General features: G+C 41.9%; 1 protein-coding gene across 1 annotated transcript in view; it reads left to right on the forward strand.

Annotated features, from left to right (window-relative positions):
- LOC145402045 (gamma-tubulin complex component 3 homolog) overlaps window positions 1-19,981 on the forward strand; it is a 52,586-nt gene that overhangs the window by 28,598 nt on the left and 4,007 nt on the right. Inside the window, exons 11-17 of the mRNA XM_080274142.1 lie at window positions 1,973-2,177; window positions 2,989-3,124; window positions 3,470-3,690; window positions 6,245-6,370; window positions 6,796-6,930; window positions 9,551-9,717; window positions 19,321-19,401. Of these exons, the coding sequence (XP_080130268.1) occupies window positions 1,973-2,177; window positions 2,989-3,124; window positions 3,470-3,690; window positions 6,245-6,370; window positions 6,796-6,930; window positions 9,551-9,717; window positions 19,321-19,401 (1,071 nt within the window). The remainder of the gene's footprint in view (window positions 1-1,972; window positions 2,178-2,988; window positions 3,125-3,469; window positions 3,691-6,244; window positions 6,371-6,795; window positions 6,931-9,550; window positions 9,718-19,320; window positions 19,402-19,981) is intronic.

Here is a 19,981-nt window from a genome sequence, read left to right on the forward strand (position 1 = left end):
ATGGTATTTTATTCATTGTTATTTAATTTGCATATTTCGCATATTTATCCTCTTGTACCATACAGTAATGAAACTGTCAGTATTAAGAATATTGCATGTAAATAACAGACTGCCTAGTTGTGATATATAGGTAGTGAATAAGTTGCTAATGATGTAGAGCTTCAAAGTACCCCATGCTACTTTAGATACAGCCTGTCTTTCATGTCATCATCCTCAGCAGGTCTTTTCATACAGTGCATCATTAAGATATTCAGGTTTGACATTACACTCCCTCTTCAATCTTTCCTTCATTCTTTCCTCTTCCTTCTGCCTGTGGGTGACTCTACACTGAGTGACAAGCCATGTGGTTTCCTGTACACCAGGAAACCAATTACTACACTTGGCAGTAACCACATAATCAAATTATGGTACCTGGCGGTTTAGTGGGTAATTATTGTGCTCCAATCGGATTGAGCCGGTGCAGGTTTATATCCAAGGGGTGATTGTTTTTTTTTTTTGCTCACGTAATGCCACTCAGAGATGAGTGAGCTGGTCACTCTAATCTTAAATGTCAGGACCAATTAGCTTAGCCCTGGGTTCTTATGCTCCTCAGGGGGCAACATCCATAATAATGGATGGAAGGATAGGTATTATTCCTTAATCATTCCATCCCACACTAGCATTATGTACTCTCCCATATCCTTCTGCCATGTGCTAACCCTCCCAACCCATCAAATAGCACATCATCATCATCATCAGGGCTGCATCATAATGTACACTACTTCATGATAATACTTTTTTTTTTTTTTTTTCTTCCCACACACACCAGTCTCTTGCAGCCTATACTGCCGTATGTATGTTGTACGCTCTTGTATTATTTATATATTATTCATAACGGGAGTGAGGCCATGTACAGTTTGCTCTAAGGGTATGGGAAATTACTCCATTTTGTTCAGTGTTTGTGATAAGTGGGAGCATAAGAGATGTAGTAGTATTAGGGTAGGCTGCAAAATAGTGTTGATTTTGTGTGTATTGTGTGTAAAGGAATGCATACAGAAGCAGAGAGACCGGATTGGATTAATCTGGCTGGAGAATTTCAAGAGTATGTAGAGGAGTCCTTATTTGGGGATATGACATGTGCTGGAGATGGGGCTGGAACTAGCATGGTAGCAAAGTTAAGGAGTGATTGGAAGAAGTTTAGGGAGTTGTTGCCTCTCCTGACGTTGAGTGGGTTCTCCCTCTGTACTAAGGGGTCTTTGTATGCAACATGTGTTTAGAGTGTAATACTGCATTGTAGTAAGACTTGGTGTGTAAAGGAGGAGAATATTTGTAGGATCAAATGTACAGAGGCGACAATAATCGGATGTATGTGTATTGCATCCTTGAATAAGAGGCCTAGGAGGTAAATGAAGAGGTGAGAGGAAGGATGGGACTTGAATGTTTTGGTGTTGTGATGGGGCGATTTGGGCATGTTGAGAGGACGGAGGATGACAACTGGGTGCAGAGGGTGAGAGGGGTAAAGTTGCTAGAGGCAGACTGGGGGGGGGAACTGGGACAAGGTCACAGTCTTACGTCAGGGACTGAATTGAGGGACTGTAAGAGATTGAGCAGCATGAAGAGCTGCCATAGGATGAGGTAATACAGTGTGGCCTCAGGGATAAGGGACTGAATAGAGAAGCTGCTAGAGATTGGAGAGCTGCCATTAGGTGGCCAAGGCTGATGCATGCAAGTATGTTGGAGCCTGTATAATTGAAGTGAATTTAAACTAGGTACTTTCCTTCCTGATCTTTTGAACTACACCCCATCATCATCCATGACTCAACTCACCACTAGATAAATTTGGCAACATTCTGTACTTGCACAACCTGTCCTCGCTCTAGTGTGTTTTTTCTTGCTTTCTGGATCCAACCTCACCCCATCCTTAGGTGGGAGAAGAAGATCAAGGTGATGATGGTGAATTAACATATTATTAACTTACTTTTTTGTGTTACAGTCCTGAACTGGACAAGCCTGGCAGCAACCTGTACCCCCACAACCTATCCTCTTTGCTGGAAACTGCAGTGTCGGCCACCAGTGCACAGTATGAAGACCCTGATGTGCTGAGGCGCCTTGATGTCCGGCTTCTGGAGGTGTCCCCCGGTGATCTGGGATGGGACGTCTTCAGTTTGGACTATCATGTTGATGGGCCCATTGGCACGGTTAGTTGAGGTTTTTGTAAATGCAGACATACATCAGGATACTCATACTCATACACGAATGTACTCTTCTAAATTTACCCGTAAACAAACAGACAAAGAAAACGTGTTTGAAGTATACCATTTTTGGACTTTGGATCAGACAAGCCAAAAGAGACTGAACAGATGCATATATATGTATACTCATGCATGAGAGAGGGAAATTTTGTATATGCGTGCACATGCATGCAAACATGCATAAATATATGTGTGCATATTTTTGTTAGACTCAGTTTATCTAACTTTGTGGATTATTTTATCCACCTTTCTCCCTATTTATGGTTAGTTAATGAAGGAATTACTGTACACTGGATCTCAAAAGTATCGGTGCACAGGAGGTGCGATGCCTACCGAAAAGGTTCAGACAACTGCTGACATTACCAGCGTCTCTTTGTGTATCATCAGTGTCTGTCTATATAAACACTACATTTGCTATATGTTTGCAAGAGGATATTGCTAGTTGGCGATATGTAACACCTCCCAACATCTGGGCTACCAACGTGTGGTAGGTCGGATACTAATATTTTAGTGACCTTCGTTCTGTGGTCCCAAATGTTTCACGCATGTTGTGCACCGATACTATTGTGACCCAGTGTACATGCGCAGGTGTCCATGGAGGAGTGCATATGGTTGTACCTGATGTGTTTCAAGTGTTGAAGGCCAAGAGGATGGAGATTGTCCTTTGTATATAGATAGATGGAGATACAGTAGATATTTTAGCACAGATATTTACAGTAAAGTTATGACATAACATGAACTGCCTCCATATGCACAGGTGTTCACGGCAGAGTGTATGCGGCAGTACCTGATGCTTTTCAATGCCCTCTGGAAAGACAAGAGGATGGAGATGATCCTGGCTGACATCTGGAAGGAACAGGCTGCCACTTCAAAGCTCTGTCGAGATCTGCCAGGTCAGTTTGCTCCTTCAGAAATTAATAAACCTTCAGTGTAACAGGTGCGTCTTGATATTGTCTTGTCATTAAGTTAATACTTAATTATTCCCAATTTTTATGACAAGTTGCTTGTAATTTACTATAAAGTACCTGTGGGGAAAACAGTTTTTTTTTTCTAAGCCATGATTTGGTGTTGGAGAGAGGCATTTTCTTTCCGTGGCTTCCATCTTATCCCCATAAAGGAGGTTGGTAAACTAAAGGGAAATGGCAGCCTCAGCCTGACATCCATTGGCTTCGCATCCAGATTAGCTCAGGGCCACAACTTAATAAGGACTACTTGTAATAATCTCATTCTGCCACCAGAGCTACGAGGGGTGTTGCACCGTGTACAGCTGTTAACCCAAGACATGGTCCACCTGGTGCATCAGATGGAGTACTACATGACATTTGAGGTGCTGGAGTGTTCCTGGCATGACCTTACCACTACCTTGCAGGAAGCCCAGAGTCTTGACCATGTCATTGCAGCGCACAACAACTTCCTGCGCAGGATAGTGGCCGGCGCATTGCTTGATGCTCAGTCCAAGGTGCGTACTTGCTATTGCATTCAGTTTTCATGTACCGGTATGTCACTGAGGTGGAGGGGGCTTACCACTCTCTTTCCACTTTCCCATTGACTCTCATAAACCCTTTTCATCACCCTATTTATATCCATTCTCTTCGTATGACCATACTATCCAAGTACTGTACACTCTCTTCAGTCATGTTGTCAATGACTTCTATTTTGTTCTTATGCCATCCTCTCTATGCAGTTCACACACATCACTCAATAACCCCACATCCACTGCTTTTTATTTTCCACTGCCTTTGCACATGACCTTTGCTTTTCTGTTACTGCATCCAGGTAGTTTAAATTCCTTACCATCACACTCCTCTGCACTCCCTCTAAAGTCACTGAATGACTGATACTATAACTAGTCACACCTCACATTCCCCTAGCTCAGTCACAACATGGCTTTAGGCCACTACACTCCACAAACACCCTTCTTACAGACCTTACCCAGAGAGTTTTCGATGGCATGAATACAGCTAGGCCACCACACAGAACACTCCTAATCACACTAGACATTAGCAAAGCTTTTGATGCCATCCCCCGCCACAACCTCACAAACAAAATACTCAACACAAACATGCACAATAACACAAAAAGATGGCTGGCAAACAACTTAGCAGGCAAATGTGCACACGTAACATTTGCCGGTCAGTCTTCTAACATCAGAAACTTTACAAACGGCGTCCCCCAAGGATCTGTTTTGTCGCCTACACTCTTTAATCTATACATGCACGACGTACCCACACACCACAGATACACATAGCTTCCTATGCAGATGATATAACACATGTACGCACCAAAACGCAAACATAGCTGCACACATCATTCAACCTTACCTCAACACACTACACAAATGGTTCACCACAAACAGGCTCTAAATAGCCCCAGCCAAATCTACAGTGACTCTTCTCACAAACTGGACAGCAGAACACAGTCACATCCCACACCTCACCGCAAACAACACTCCCCTACCACACACACACACACACACACAAAATCCTTGGTGTAACATACAATACATCAGTGTCATTTAAACAACACATCACAAACATTAAAAATAAAATAACACCAAGACTCATTGCTTTGAGGTCACTTGTCCATACAACATTCGGACACAACAAAGAAACCACCACCACAGTATACAAACAATACATATTTTCAGTGATGAATTATGCAAGTCCTGCCTGGGCTTCTAACCTGACCAAAACACACTACAACACTCTACAGACCATACAGAACAAGGCCCTAAAAATAATCACAGGCTGCACAGCTACTACACCCACAGACCACCTACATCAAGAAACCAAAGTCCTCAAAGTCAAGGATCACCTAGACATGAGAGGCACCCAGTTTCTTGCTGCAGCCTCCACAAACCCACGACATCCACTACAGTACATGGCAGCACATCCACCCACACCAAGGAACATCAAAACAACACCCAGCACACGATACCATACACAAATACTGTCATCTCTACCCCCTCAGACCAGCTTCCAGAAGCATATCCACACTCAGATCACTCGCCGCTCCATTCAGTCACTTAAAGACAACACACAGCTGCATGCACAGCCTCCTGACATCCACCCTTCTGAATCCTATCTCCCTCGCGAGGACAGGGTCCACCTGGCCAGGCTGAGATGTGGGCACCATCCAGCCCTCTTAAGCTACCAGAAGAGGCTGGATGACTCCGTCGCTGATGCCTGTCCAGGATGCAACACAGCACCCCATACTATTAAGCACGTTATGGAAGACTGCATTGCACACAATCACCTACGCCAACAACACAACATACACTCTTTGAGAGCTCTGTGGGAAAGCCCGGTCTCGGCCATGGCCTTCCTAAGGGACTCGGGGCTGTTCGGCCAGACTGCCCAGGGAACAACTACTACTACTTCCTTACCAATTCCTCTCTCCATTCACTGACACATTAGCTATATTGAGTCACCCTCTTTCTCAACAGCAACCACTTTACTGTACTGTTAACATTTACCTTCATAGCACGACACTCACAGATGTTAACAAAACCCTGCAGCAGTTTGCAAAGCTCTTGTTTACTATTAGCAAGTAGGTCAGTATCATCAGCTTTCAACTGATTTGAATTATTGTACACTACACCATGCATTGCTGCCCTCATTCCTCTCTCCTTAAGTTGAATTTTTACCTCTCATAAATCCCTTCATGTGTATATTGAAAAGTCATGGGGATGTCACACAATGTTTGTTGTACAGGTACTCCAGTGGCTTTCCGTCCACGCTAAATACGGTACAGTATATGCAAAACACCATGTAAGCTTTCTATTTACCTTGTCATAGTATTCATCTTCATCCAGACCCCTTTTCTCACCTAATGATGGGTATGAGGTAGGGTCCAGAGAGAAAGAAAGAAAAAAGTTTGATGGAAGGAGGACCTAAACAAAAGTCAGCCCCGTTGAATGGGCCACTCTCAGTTTTACTTGCCATTTAATCCCCTAGAATTCTGACTTCAACTCTAGGCATAAATGATGATAATGTTGTATATTTGGCCTTCAGGATGTGCGCACCCACCTCCGTACCTTCTACAACTTGATCCAGAATCTACGAGGCCTCCAAGAACAGCTGTCCTTGGCTGTGTCTGCCGAAGTCAATGCCCGCAAGAACGCACAGGCTGAGATTAAGGTAGGTTAGGGTGAATGGTGAATGGGGTATAGATGCTTGGCTGCCATTTTCCTTGTGAGATATTTCCAGGACAATGAAGTGTGGCTACAAACTTGGTAATTAGCCTCTTGGTTCTCTCTTAGGCAGAAAACTCTGCCACAGGTAAACGTAATAAAAGTCCAAGCTGAAAATCTCACCATGCAACAGATCTTATTACACCTCTGAGATTTCTTGTTTCCCGACAGTTTCCAGCAACTGTTGGGAGGTAATTAGCTGGTTTGGGCTCTTGGTTTAGTTCCCAGTCCATAGGAGGCAGCTGTACCATAGCCAGTCTCAGTATGGGGATTGCTTAACACAAAACATGGCATCATTTGAATTGATTAAGAGATCATTTTACTTTTCTCCTGTCTCTTTACTTTGAACTTATCCTGTGTTTGTGATTTCAGGCCAGAACTGAAGCCGGTGACTTTGGTACGTCAGCAGAACAACAGGAGATTGAGAGGAAGAGGCGGAAAGAGTTCACATCCACTGTCCTTCCAAAGTTAAAGTCTGACCTCAGGATAAATGATCAGACTTATCAGGTATACTTGCTGTGTAGATTAGCAATATTATGGTAGTGTCCTTTTTTAGTTTATTCTTCTGAAAAGGAGATCTGGAGATTACTACATTTTCTTCAGCCTCGGAAAGGCCTCGGAAGGAAGAGTTAATTAAGCCAAGGCCGACCCCTCCAGTTCAAAAATGTATCTTATCATCATCATCATCATCTGGACCTCCATTCCCACTCTAGGGCAGGGTGAGGAGTAGCAATGTCCAGGCAGCCCATGTTTGCCCAATTCAATGGTCCACATTTCCATTCACTCATCATTCAAGCCCCCGGAATCCTAGCTCTATCTGATACGCCTAAAACTTTAACCACATTCTGTAGCATCACAAATATATCTGAAGTCTGATTGCTGTCACACTGAAAAGGAGTGCCAAATCCCTGATCGTGCACTTCTCACAATATTCATCCAGCCAGCTCGTTCTCTTGTCAGTCCCCTAGCCTTTCCGATTCACCATATCCCTCCACCTTCTTCTTGGCCCATCTCGCTTCCTCCCTCCTTCAAATTCATTCAGATATACCTTTTTCACCACTGTACTGTTATCCATTTTCTCCACATGACCACACCATCTCAGTACACTATCTTCAATTCTGGTGTCCGCAGACTTCCTCCGCATCTTTCACAAATCACATTATTTCACATCCTATCCACTCTCTGTACTCCACATACATTCCTCAGCAGCCCCATCTCCACTGCTGTCACTCTTGACTTTTCATTTTCATGCCACACCATAGTCTCACATCCATATGTTAAAGTTGGCACTAACACTCCTTCATGTAAGCCTTGTACAGCTGCAACACTCAAGCCCCTGTCTGTTATCAAGGCCTTCATAGCACCAGCAACTTTCCTTCATTGTATCACTCTACTTTCCACTTCTTTTGCACAGTTTCCTCTCTTCCATAACTGTACCCAGGTATTCAAACTTTCTCACCAATTCCAGTCACTCTCCATTCACTGTATCTTAAGTTGAATAAAATGAGGAAATAGTAAAAAATATAATAAACAAGATCCTCAGGCTCAGGGAATTAATGGTATTTCACTTTAAATTTTTTTTTTTATTAACTCAGAGTCAAATGGCCACCCTTTACGGGATTATGGCATCTGGCAATAGGTAGATAGATAAATTATTTTGTACATACCCTTTCCAGTTAAAGATACCTCAGTTTTTACTTTGGTGATAACTCATGTGAAGTAAAAAAAAAAATGAAAATTCATATTTTTCTAGTTAAGTAAAAGCCTCTGAGTCAGGAATTCAGGGACTTAAATGGTGAATGAATGAGTCTGACCCATTCCAGTGGGCTTGCTGTTAATAGTTCTGCCTCTGTTGTGTTTTCTCTTTCCTTGATTTTTGGAGAGTAGGTCAGGATGATGGTGGTGATTATAGATTTTACTGCTTGTTCGTGCCCCAGAGGGACTTGGGGATGGGAATAGTTTTCAAGCGGTTTGTTTGTTTGTCTGTCTGTCTGTCTGTTAACAACTTTATGCGAAAACTACTGGTGCAGTTTTGACTAAAATTACAGTGATGATGGGCTATGACCTTCTGATCACGTAAATTGGGCTAAGGCCCAGGCTGTAGCCCCCCCCCCCCCCCCAAAAAAAAAAAAAAAAAAAGCCATAATTCCTTTAAAGTTCGTTATATCGACATGAAACCAAAGTCTGAAGGTGCATCTTTCAAACCTGCATCCAATAACATGCCTCATTACATCAGGGGGGTCATCCCCCAGCTAGCGGTAGGGGGGTCAGTGTTAGGTGGGTCGGGCCTAAAATTTGAGATGGGCAAAAAATTGTCAGTTTACTCCAAGTTTGATATGTGACATCTTTGACTAGATATCCTGGTGCATTTATACATCAGCACTAAAATGACTGCCCAAGGACGGGTTTGCTGTGCCTTGGCACCGCTTCCTGTATTGTTACTGTTGTGACAGAGTAGGTAGTAGATAAGTGGTTACCAACTACCCTGGGAGGCACCACCATAAGAGTGAAACATTGCCACAGGCTTGGGTACAGACCATATAATTATCACTGGTAGATGGGATATTCATCCACAAGTACACGGTCAAAGTCCAAGCAAAGACTCATAGTTACAAATTGTGTCAGGCATCTCAGGTTTCTTTTCTCCAAACAATTTCCAGGAGCTGTTGGGAAGTAATTAGCTGGTTTTGGCACTTGATTGTAGTTTACAGATCATTGAAAACATAAGCTGTACTATGGCCAACCTCAGCTTGGTGATTCCATCAAGAGGAAACAAGGCATCATTCTTAATGATTTTTTATTTAAAGAGTTGAATGATGATGATGAATATCGGTTTGTATTGTTGTTACAGTATTATGTGACAATGAAGATCAGGATGATGCTGGTGGAAGTTTTTATATTATTATTGTTGTCATTAAAACAGGACATAGCCTAATCAATCCTGCTGATGCTGTGATGATGATGGTGATGGTGTTGATGATAGCTTTAATACTTCTGTTCTTGTTTTAAAAGGACATGGTGCAGTCATTCCTGCTGTTGCTGTGATGATGAGGATGGTGGTGGTCAAACTGTGATGATAATGATGATAGTGATAACTTTTATTTATTTTTTCGTTCATTTTGTACAGGACATGGTACAGTCATTCCTGCTGATGCTGGCACAACAGGACGACCAGAAGCTACATCTACTGAGCACCCGCCTGGACTTCAACGAGTACTACCATCGGCGCGACCACCGCCTCAACCAGCGCCTCACTTACCACCACAAACGCAAGAGCATGGGTGCCCCCCTACAGTGACATTCTGAATTATTTGCCTAGACTTTGTTACCATATCAATTTATTTTCGCCTCATGGAACTGGGCCACTACCACAACTTGAATTCTAAGGTGTGGTTGCATGGTATTCAGTGAGCCCTAGTTACGAGGCAGGAATGAGTCTCCATGGATAGTAGACAAACTGACCCAATCGGCCTATACTTGGCCATCAACTGAGCTGAAAGGGGTAAGGGATCTTCATCAGGTCTGAGTAAAAGCACGTCAGTGAGTACTACCACCATCGTATTCAGCATCACGCATACAACCACAGATGCAAGAGCACAGTAACCCTTGCACAACCAGTCAGCTCTCTGTGATGTTTTGCGGCAAGGAGCTAATACGTCATTATGCTGAGTGAGTTAAACATGGGGTTATTTTCAGCCTCATCACAACCAGAAGTCTGTTACAAGTTGGTTAAAATTGCTTGTGGAGTGAGGAGATTGGTGTGTGTGTCTACAGTGCTTATAATGCCATATAGGAGAGAATGGCATATGTTGAAGCTTGTGATGAAGTGTTGATAATAATATGCTTGTACTTTGTTGAGATTGGAGGGTAATTTTCAAGTGCTTATAAGTATAGTTAGAGGGCGTTTATAATGCCGTATGGAACAGTGGGATATCTCTGAGCTTGTGCTGTTGTGTTAGGAATCTCCATATGTTGTGATGGTAAATGATAGATGTGTGGAGGTTTGAGGGATCTATCGTGTGCTTAAACTGTCATTGGAGGGTGTCTATACAGTGCTTATAAAGATATACTGGAGAGAATTATGTATCCCTAAGCTTATGCTGCTGTTTTGATAGTCTCCGTATTTGCTTGTGTGATATGGAAAATGCTTGGAAATTGCTGGGCAACCTCTTCAAGTGCAAATGCTCAAAATGTCTTAGAAGAGTATGTATTGAATGCTTGAAATACCATAAGGAAGGGAATGGCATACCCTGAAGCTTGTAATGCCACACTGATAACCTCTTTGGTGCTCTTGCTGTATGGTAAAGAAAGGGATAGCTTAAGCAGTGCCTGTGATGCTATATGGAGAAAGAACATACTGTATCTCCTCATGCTGGCAGTGATGTGTGGGGAATACAAGGGCATTAGCTCTTGCTTGTGACATGTGAAAGATAAAGAAACATTATGGACGGTATTAGTGATTTGAGAAGGACAGCATCTCCTGTTACTCTGCAGTGTATGTGATGTGTAGGGGAAAAAACAACATCTCAGTATACTCTTTACCCTGTGGGTGAGAAAAAAAATAGCATATCATCATACTGCATTGTGTTTATAACCTTTGGAGATGAAAGCAGCATCACACTATAGTCTTTACAGTATGTGTGATATGTGATGAAAATGCAGCATCCCATCATATTCTGCAGTGTATATGATTTGTAGAAAAAAAAAAGAAAAAAAAAAGCATCCCCTCATTCTTCTGACTTAGTGATAATTCCTCCATCAGTGTCACACAGTTTAACAAGGTGTGAATCTCCATGACACCAACAATCCAGGTCTTAATTTTGCAGTAGTATTGGCCACCTCCCTATTCCCACTTGCAGACTGTAGCGACCCTTGGCTGAGAACTATACTTCAGACTCTTTAAGGGCAGGTAACCAGACTACACTCCCGGAGGGTATGATCTATGATGTGATTGAAAAACCTCCCACCAACTCTAGTGAACTTGTACACACTGTGCTTGCCCCTCACCCCTTCTGTCTTGGCCTAATATTATCTTGTTTCCACCTTGAATGCTGAGCTGTAGAAAGAGATTTAATTCTGGAACATAACACTTAGTCACAAAGCAGTGTTATGGGAAGGATGAAGTGCCGTAATACAGCATGTTGTCTTAATCTGCCTTTGAGCTATGGTAAATAAGCTTGGGAAGGAAGAAACTCTCCACCAAGTTAAGGTAAAAGAACTATGATGCCTCAGATCATCAGCCCATGACAGATTGTGGTGGTTTGTGAGGATGTGGGAGTTACCTTCACCACCACTACAGTGTAACCTGTGGAGTTCATGTAGTGTCCTTTTAAGTTTATTCTTGTTGCTGCTGCTGCCAGAATTTTTCATTTATTTTCATTTTTATTTTCATTTTTAGGCAATAGCTAACACATGTGGGTCAAAAAGTCTTTCATAAGCTGAATATAATTTGTAGGAGATGGCAAGAATAATATGCAAAAGAAGTCCCTGACCTCAGTGAGTTAAAAGAGATTGGGGTGCTGGAGAGGGATGCCTTCATGTGGTAGCACTGATATAATCAGGTGCCTCCATTGCCTGGTCAAAAAAATATCCCTCATCTCCCTCCATATTCCTTGAAAGGAAGATGGTGCACTGCCAGAGAAGGGGCAACTTCAGCTTGCAGGCCACTGGATAGTATTATGCACAAGCAGAGTTGTTGACCTTTTTTACGTGATTTTAAAATTTCTTTCAGTTTTTCATTGACCAAAAGCCATTAAAAATATAGCGCTGTCCCACTCTAGAATGAGTACTTCATCATCCACTGTCAACCTTTTCAGTTGTGGTAATATCTATGAGGTTGCAACAGCACAGCAGCTAACACAGGAAGGATGTTGTGGAGTACAAAATTAACATGTTCTGATGGGAAAGTAACCCAATGTGGCAGTGTTGTTGTAAAATACCTTCAGATTCTGGCAAAGGATGTAGAGCCAAGTGCAAGCAGTATCAACTGGAATTACAGTGGCTTGTATAAGAAGTGACAGAGAAAAAAAAAACAGCAGGCCCAGCTTCAGATTACTACCAGTACCTACAGTTCTTACTTGTCCGAGGCTTAGGCTAAGTATAATACAGGGAATAGAGTATGGTAAAAGGAGCCATGATATTCGTATGATTTTTTTTTTTTTTTTTTTTTTTTTTTTTTTAAAGCAAATATTGTAGTTTTGTTGTGGGAGCCCTGAAAATTAAAAATCAGAAAAGTGGAAGGTCACTGTACTGTATCTGATAAAATACCTTTAAGCACTTATTTGATTTATATGGTTGAGAAACAAAATCAAAGGCTGTGTAAGCAATTCCATTTAGTTTTGTCTTCCTTTCCCTTATATTTTTGTGTAAAAATGAAACTAAATTAATAATTTTCTGCTGAAAATGTGTATTTAAGTCACTGCTATAAATCAGCTTGGTTAAAATCATACAACCCTAATTGATTCATATCCAGATGAGTCTTGGGCTTTAAAGACAACAGAGTGAATGGATAAAACCAGAATGTGAAGTATTCCCCAGCAGCTTAACTGCATCAGAGAAGGTGTAGGTACTTTTTGAGTAAATAATTAAATGTGGATAATCAGAGGACAAAGCAACTTGAAGATGATTTGTTTGTGGCGACCCCATGTGGGATTAAGGCATCTGGCAATAAGTAGATGGATAAGATAATCAGTGGACTGGATAGTAGAGCATCTGGTTAATAAGGTGCATAACACTGAACATCCAGATATTGTATCAGATGGAGTAATTGTCAGGCAGCTCATAGCAGAGCCGTGCCAAACAAAACTAGTCTCAGTTACAAATGTTAACAATAACCACACATTATACGGGGTATGAGGAGAAGATATTATTGTCCTTACATTTGCTATATTGTGTATGGATTGATAGGTTTAGCTTCTGCTTTGTTGTTTGTGGTAGTTTGCAGGACCACGATGCCATAAAACGGCCAATTCACTTCCAGTTAGGGATTCAGATAACAACCTCATATTTCTTTACAGTGTTGTGTGGAAAAGTTGGATGTTATTGTCTTATTTACAGTGGATTGGTGCTGATGAGGGATGCTGTCATGAGGTGGCACCAATATAACTGAGCTGCTTCACTGTCTGGCTATACAAACATCCCTCAGAAGAAAGATGATAAACTGCAGGAGGGTAACTTCATCCTGCAGTCCACTGGGTTCATGTTCAGATAAGCCTGGAGTTGCAGCTACTGTTACTACTGGCTTAGGGTTCAGTTTGTGCTGTGTGTGGTAGTTAACAGGAAAGTTACACCTTATAATATAGCCAAACAAAGAGTCAGTTATGAGTGAGAACATTAAGGATGCTTTTCTCAAGAGTGGTATGTGTGTCGGGTGAGTGGGAAGCTGGCCATGTTTATATTTTCTGCCATGTTATTTGTGGTAGTTGATAGGAAAGCCTTGCCAATCAAGTCTTTGTTACGAAGATGAACAGTAACCTTTATTTTAGGGGTGGGAGGGGGACATGTTATGTAGGAAGTGCTTAAGTGTGGATGTTTATGCGTGTGAGAATTGTGAGGGTTTTTCTTGCTCTCTGGACTCAACCTCCGCCCATCCTTTAGTGGGAAAAGAGGTTTTAGTAATGATGATGATAACAGTGATGATTGTGCTTATGTGAGGGAGGGAAGTTGGGCGTGTTTTTCTTTACATTGTACTGTGTTGGTTGGAAGGACATGCCAAATGACAGACCAGTTGCACCTACCAATTCAGATAATAACAACACATTTATAACACATTTATTTACTGATGTGTCATGATGCTGGATGATATATTGTCTTTGCATTTTCTGTTTTATGGACTGATTGGTTGATTGTCTGCCATGTTTGTGGTATTACCTGTATGCAAGAAAGTTATACATATAACATCGATAAACCGCTTTCAGTTGTGGAAGCAAACATGTAAACATGTGTCTTTTCAGTGGTGTGTGTGTGTATGTGTGTGTGCGTGTGCACACGGAGAAGCTAGAAGTGTTTATTGTAACAATTTGTATTATTTGTTACATAAGAGGGTCAATTTTCTATGTTTTTCTCCCAGTCATTTTTGGTTATGCATGTGAAGTGGCTTATTTTTTCCCCCAGTGGCATACAGAGGTGCTGTCTGTGTTGGTTGCTTTAATCATACATTTTCCCATAATTTATGTACTGAGTTTTCTGTTGTGTTCAGTATTACGAGTATTAGCGTGTTAGGCTAGCTGTGTACCGTATACTGTTTTGATGAATGTTAGGTTTGCAGAACTTTTTTTGTATCAGTGTCATTCCAAAGTGTTTCAAATTGCTAACTTATTTCAGGGCTGCTTATTATTATTGATGTCCATATTGCCCAAGTCCAAAGTATTATAGGGTGTGAGCAACCTTGATTCTGTGGATCTAGGTGGGTTTGAAGATTTTGTAACATCCTTAATGATTCATTCTGCGTGTTACACCGTAATATCGTCTTATATGTGATTGATGCAAACTTCATGGAGATTAATACAAATAACATACAAGAGAATGTTAAGGGGTAATATGCAAAATGAATCACTGAGGAACAGGTGCTTTGAAGCCTCTTATACCTCCTACAATATGTCTGTGTATTGTTCCATTGTTTTCTCTGTGTGAGTCTGGCATAAACAGGAACTAGTAGGGTAAAATAAGTGCCATTTATAAAGATGTAGATGAGGGTAATGTCTATGTGGTAGTCCATTCCAGATTGCACTCGGCCAAAACACACACCCCTCCACACCTGCCCATACTTCCTGATGCAGTGATTCTTATTTTTTCTAGATACTCCATAACCTGTTACTGTCTGTCTGTTTTGGAATGAACAATGGTGAAAGAGTAGGAAGAAGAAGAGGAGTGTTTGAGAGAGTAAAAGTGGTGTGTGAGGGTAAGGTAACCTATTTCTGACATGGACATCACCTATTCAGGGTTTCCCAGGAGATAGCAAGGGGTTGGAGATGATGATGATAGTTACAGGTGATGGAGGTAGAGGTAGAACGAGGGAGTTTTGGCAGGTGTGGATGGGTGTGAGTCATGGCCAAGAGTAACTGTAATTTGGAATGGATTATAGGTTGTTGATATTTTCATCGTCAGCCAACTTTTCCATAGAACCACACCCTCGTAGTCAGTGGCTGAGACTCAAGGAGGGTCAGTGTAAAATTTATGAATGAATCAGTATACAGGTACAGTATATGAATTTTAAGAGGTGTTAATCTATGGGTGGGTTGGCCGGCTCGGAGTCGTGTTTGTCTGCACTCAACATATCCCGGTTATTTCAACATTGCACAGATTCACGTCCATCCATCACATCGCCTGTTCACCCAGTCGTGGTAACAGTATTATAAGTTTTGTTTTCTAGTACAGTACATTCATGGCTGGGTGTACAGTGCATTATATTTTGTGATTAAATTAGGCGTAAATTAATTTATAAGTGTGAGAGGATACCAAACAGCCTGATGATGTGAAAGGGCTGAATGCACAGTAGGGGATAGAAGTTTGCCTAATATTTCACCTCTTGTCATGCTTTTCTGCTGGCTGATATTCCAGAACTGAGAGAGGCTTGGTATGTTTCTCTTCCCATTGATACAAATGTTTGTTGTATATTTCACCTTTTCTGCTTGTCACTCTGCATTGCTGGCTGATATTCCAAACCTTAGAGAGGGTTGGTATGTGTAGACTCAAAAGATGATCATATATATCACATTTTCTGTTTGTGACTTCCCTCTGCTGGCTAGTATTCCAAAGTTTTGAGAGGCTTGGTATGCATCTGTGATTAATATTTAATTTTTTTTATATGTCAACTTTTCCTCCTGATTTACCGGTATGTTCCTAAGCTGAGATGCTTGGTTTGTTTCTCAGTTCGTAGGTGAGTATCTGATATGATCCATGAGGGAGATAAGTGACGGATATGCCCGAAGTGTAAAAAATGGTTGCAGTGGAATAGTAGGCCATCTTTTGTCCTGTACTGTAAATTGTGCCAGAAAATCTTTTATTATCCCCCTCACTACACTGGTGTTTTACCATATTCTGTGACTAACCCCAGAATAATTTATCCACATTATGTAGAAACTGAGGAGCAAAAGGGATTAGAAACACTGGCCATTAATCCCTTCTCTTCCTGAGGTTTCTCATACAGGCAGTCTGCATTACATGTCAAAGATAAGTTTTAAAATATCACAACTTCTTCCATGTAACTGGTACTTTAAACTGGGGGGAACTGGGAGTCTTACTTCCCTCACTTTCACTTACTGTACATTGAGCGAGGAGTGTTGAGCCGCCATAGTATTTTAATGTCTTTCAGGGGTCCTCATCACTTGCATCACATCAACGGCAGATTTTTATACATTCCCAATCTTGTCTCAAAAAAGACTGACCATCACTGTTTTGCTGCTTGTGTGTGTGAGTGTGTTGCCTGGGTCACACACCCAGGAATTAAATTTTATCATATATATTAGTTCTGTTAATATCCTTCATGTGTTAGTAGCATAAGGAATTGGGATGGTAGTAGATGATTGGCTATTATTCATGGGAGTTACTTTACTACCTTGAGTGAAGTTTGGCTATAAGCTTGGTAACCATACCCCTTTTTCTCTGGCCTGGCCTGGTCTAAAATTGTCAACTCACCATCAGGAATACTCGGTTGTAACAAGAGATGAAGCAATAGAATGATGCTAGTCATGAAAAAGTGCTATGGAAGGAATGTAGAGCCATAATGTTTCATAGTCTGCCACAGAAACATAAACTGGAAAAAGGACAAATTTGGGCCAAGTTAAGGTGAAAAGAGTCTAGCACAGTCATCACTCATGCAGGAATCTCTGATAAGTAAAGTCAAGCTGAGACTGTTGTGATGAATTATTTTACATACCCTCTTTTTTTTTTTTTTTTTCAGCAGTATAGCTGGTTTTTGGCTCTAGGTTTGGTTCTTGGTCCACAGAAAACATCTGCTGTACCATAGTCAGCCTCAGTGCGGATATTCCTGTAGATGAAACTTGGCACCAGCTGAACTGATTGACTGAATGGGATGGAAGGGAAAACAATAGCTGAGTTAGGGAATGGTTGAGGAATTTATCATAATCCTGGGCTATAAGAATCTATTATTGTCTTACATTAGTAGCATGAATCAGAATCTGAATTTATTTCCATTATTAACAGTGTTTATTCTCATACAAACTACAACAATGTATACATGTACAGCATAATTCAAGTTGACTTTAAAATTAATGCTGAAATACATATATTAACGTAAAGTAAGTATATAGTTGAGAGGTAATCTCGTTGGTACAACATATAAAATAATCAGTACTGTACACAGTCTAGCAAAATACTGTGGTTAAGCATATAAATCATAATTAATAGATCACTCCACAGGTATTTAAAGTAAACACACTGTTGGCATCCTTTAAGGCTGAGGGTAAGGCATTTGATATTTAGATGTAAGTAACTATAAACTAAATCAGGATAGGTTTGGGAAATTTCTCGTATATTAGACTCTGTTGTCCTCTGTAGAAGATAGGAGATGGGTGGCTACCACTGACCCTGGGAGGCACTACCATGAAAAAGAAATGTGGCTGCAAGCTTGGTAGCTGGCCACACAAGCATCACTCTTAGGCAAGAAACATTCAGCCACAGCTACAGTCACTCAGTGATCCTTCTGAATGACTGTATATGAGTCAAAGTCCAAGCTGTGACTCACACATTGTTGCAAATATTAAAACACATCTCAAATTTCACTTTTCCCAACAGCTTCCAGCAACTGTTGGGAAGTAATCAGCTGGTTTTGGCACTTGATTTAGCTTCCAGATCATAAGAAAACATCGGCAGTACCACGGCCAACCTCAATACGGGGATTCCTCGAGAGGAAACATGGTGTCATTTATATATTAGATTAAAGACAGATGGACTAAGAGGCTCTCAGAGATGCTCCCACATCATAAAATGGTTTTAGTAACACATCACAGTTCCATGAACTTTTTAACCTTGCCTTTTATGTACTTGTCACTAACCTTATTTCACCTTAACTTGGCCCTGATTTTCATCCTTATGAAGCTTATTTTAGGTGGCTCAGTGGCATGAGAAGATAATACTCAAGCACTATATTATGTCACTTCTTCGTGACTGGCATTTTGTAATATAAATCTGTTGCTGCAGCCCAGCAGTCAAGTTGGAGAGACAGCAATTTTAGGCCCAGTTAGATTAAAAATGGCCTAATATAAGTCCATTGCACTTATTTGTTCTATTTCAGTGTGAAGTGATAAGGATGGAATGAAAGATTGCTGCAGAGTGAGGATGGAATGCTGGAAAACTAGGATGGAATGAAAGACAAGTAGGATTGAATGACGGAAAACTAGGATGAAATAAAGGGCAATTAAGTAGGAGGGAATTGAAAGACTGAAGAAGACAAGTATGATGGATAGAAGGAAAAAAAACAGCCCTACAGTATACTGTAAATCATGCAGTGGGACTGAATACTTCAGCTTTACTTAAAAAATTCATTCGTTCATTCATTGCCAGACGCCATGTATCCCAAACAGGGTGGTCAAGGGCTTAGAGTTAATTGTTTTACAGGGAGGGGCACTAATCCTCCACCAACCCCACTTGACACGTAGGGAGAACGTTATGCCAACAGCATCTGGTGTTCCCAGGCGGTCACCCATCCAAGTACTAACCAGACCCAACGTTGCTTAACTTCGCTGATCAATGCATTATAATATTGTGCCAAAGTTGTCCAAAAAAAAAAAAAAAAAAAACAGCGTTGTACACAACCTTTTATATATATATATATATATATATATATATATATATATATATGAAATACAGCATAGTGTCCCTTGGAACGCCCAACCACCTCCACCAGGAATTCAGCATAGTGCCCCCGTGAACTCCCAGACACACCCACAAAGACCCCACGGAGGAGCAACAGCAGCACACCGAGATTCGGTGCGACAACGGCCGAAGTCACTCCGGGCCGTACGCCCCTATGACTCGGAACCAGCCTGCCGTCGCTATAGCAGGAATCCTGCACTACCTTCCGGGCGAGTTTCCACCAACCAACCTCGGGGTGGAGCTGTCTGTCCAGCTCCTGCCAGCGCCCCTAAGGAGTCGGCCTGTAGCCACTCCCGCCTTCCACAAGAGATGGCCAGTAGTCTCTCTGAAAGTGTCTTTCCTCTTGGGACGACCAGTAGCCGCCCGCCCCTCGCTAAGGAATCGGCCAGTAGCCGACCTGAGGGTAACAAGGAGACGGCCGGTAGCTGCTCCCGCCTTCGTCAGAAGGTGTCCTACTGGAGACGGCTGGTAGTCGCTCCACACCCCCTCCTGAAGGAGTCGGCCTGTAGCCGCTCCCACCTTCATCAGACGGCCAGTAGCCACTCCGAAGATGCCCTTGAGTCGGCCTGTAGCTGCTCCACACCCCTCCTGCAGGAGTCGGCCTGTAGCTGCTCCCGCCTCCGTCAGACGGCCGACAGCCACTCCAAAGGAGTTGCCCGAGTCAGCCTGTAGCGGCTCCTCATTCCTGCTGAAGGAGTCGGCCTGCAGCCACTCCCGCCTTCGT

The sequence above is a fragment of the Coenobita brevimanus genome, chromosome 57 (genome assembly GCF_032717465.1).
Source record: "Coenobita brevimanus isolate Jiangsu-jjx chromosome 57, ASM3271746v2, whole genome shotgun sequence".
NCBI classification, from domain to species: Eukaryota; Metazoa; Arthropoda; class Malacostraca; order Decapoda; family Coenobitidae; genus Coenobita; species Coenobita brevimanus.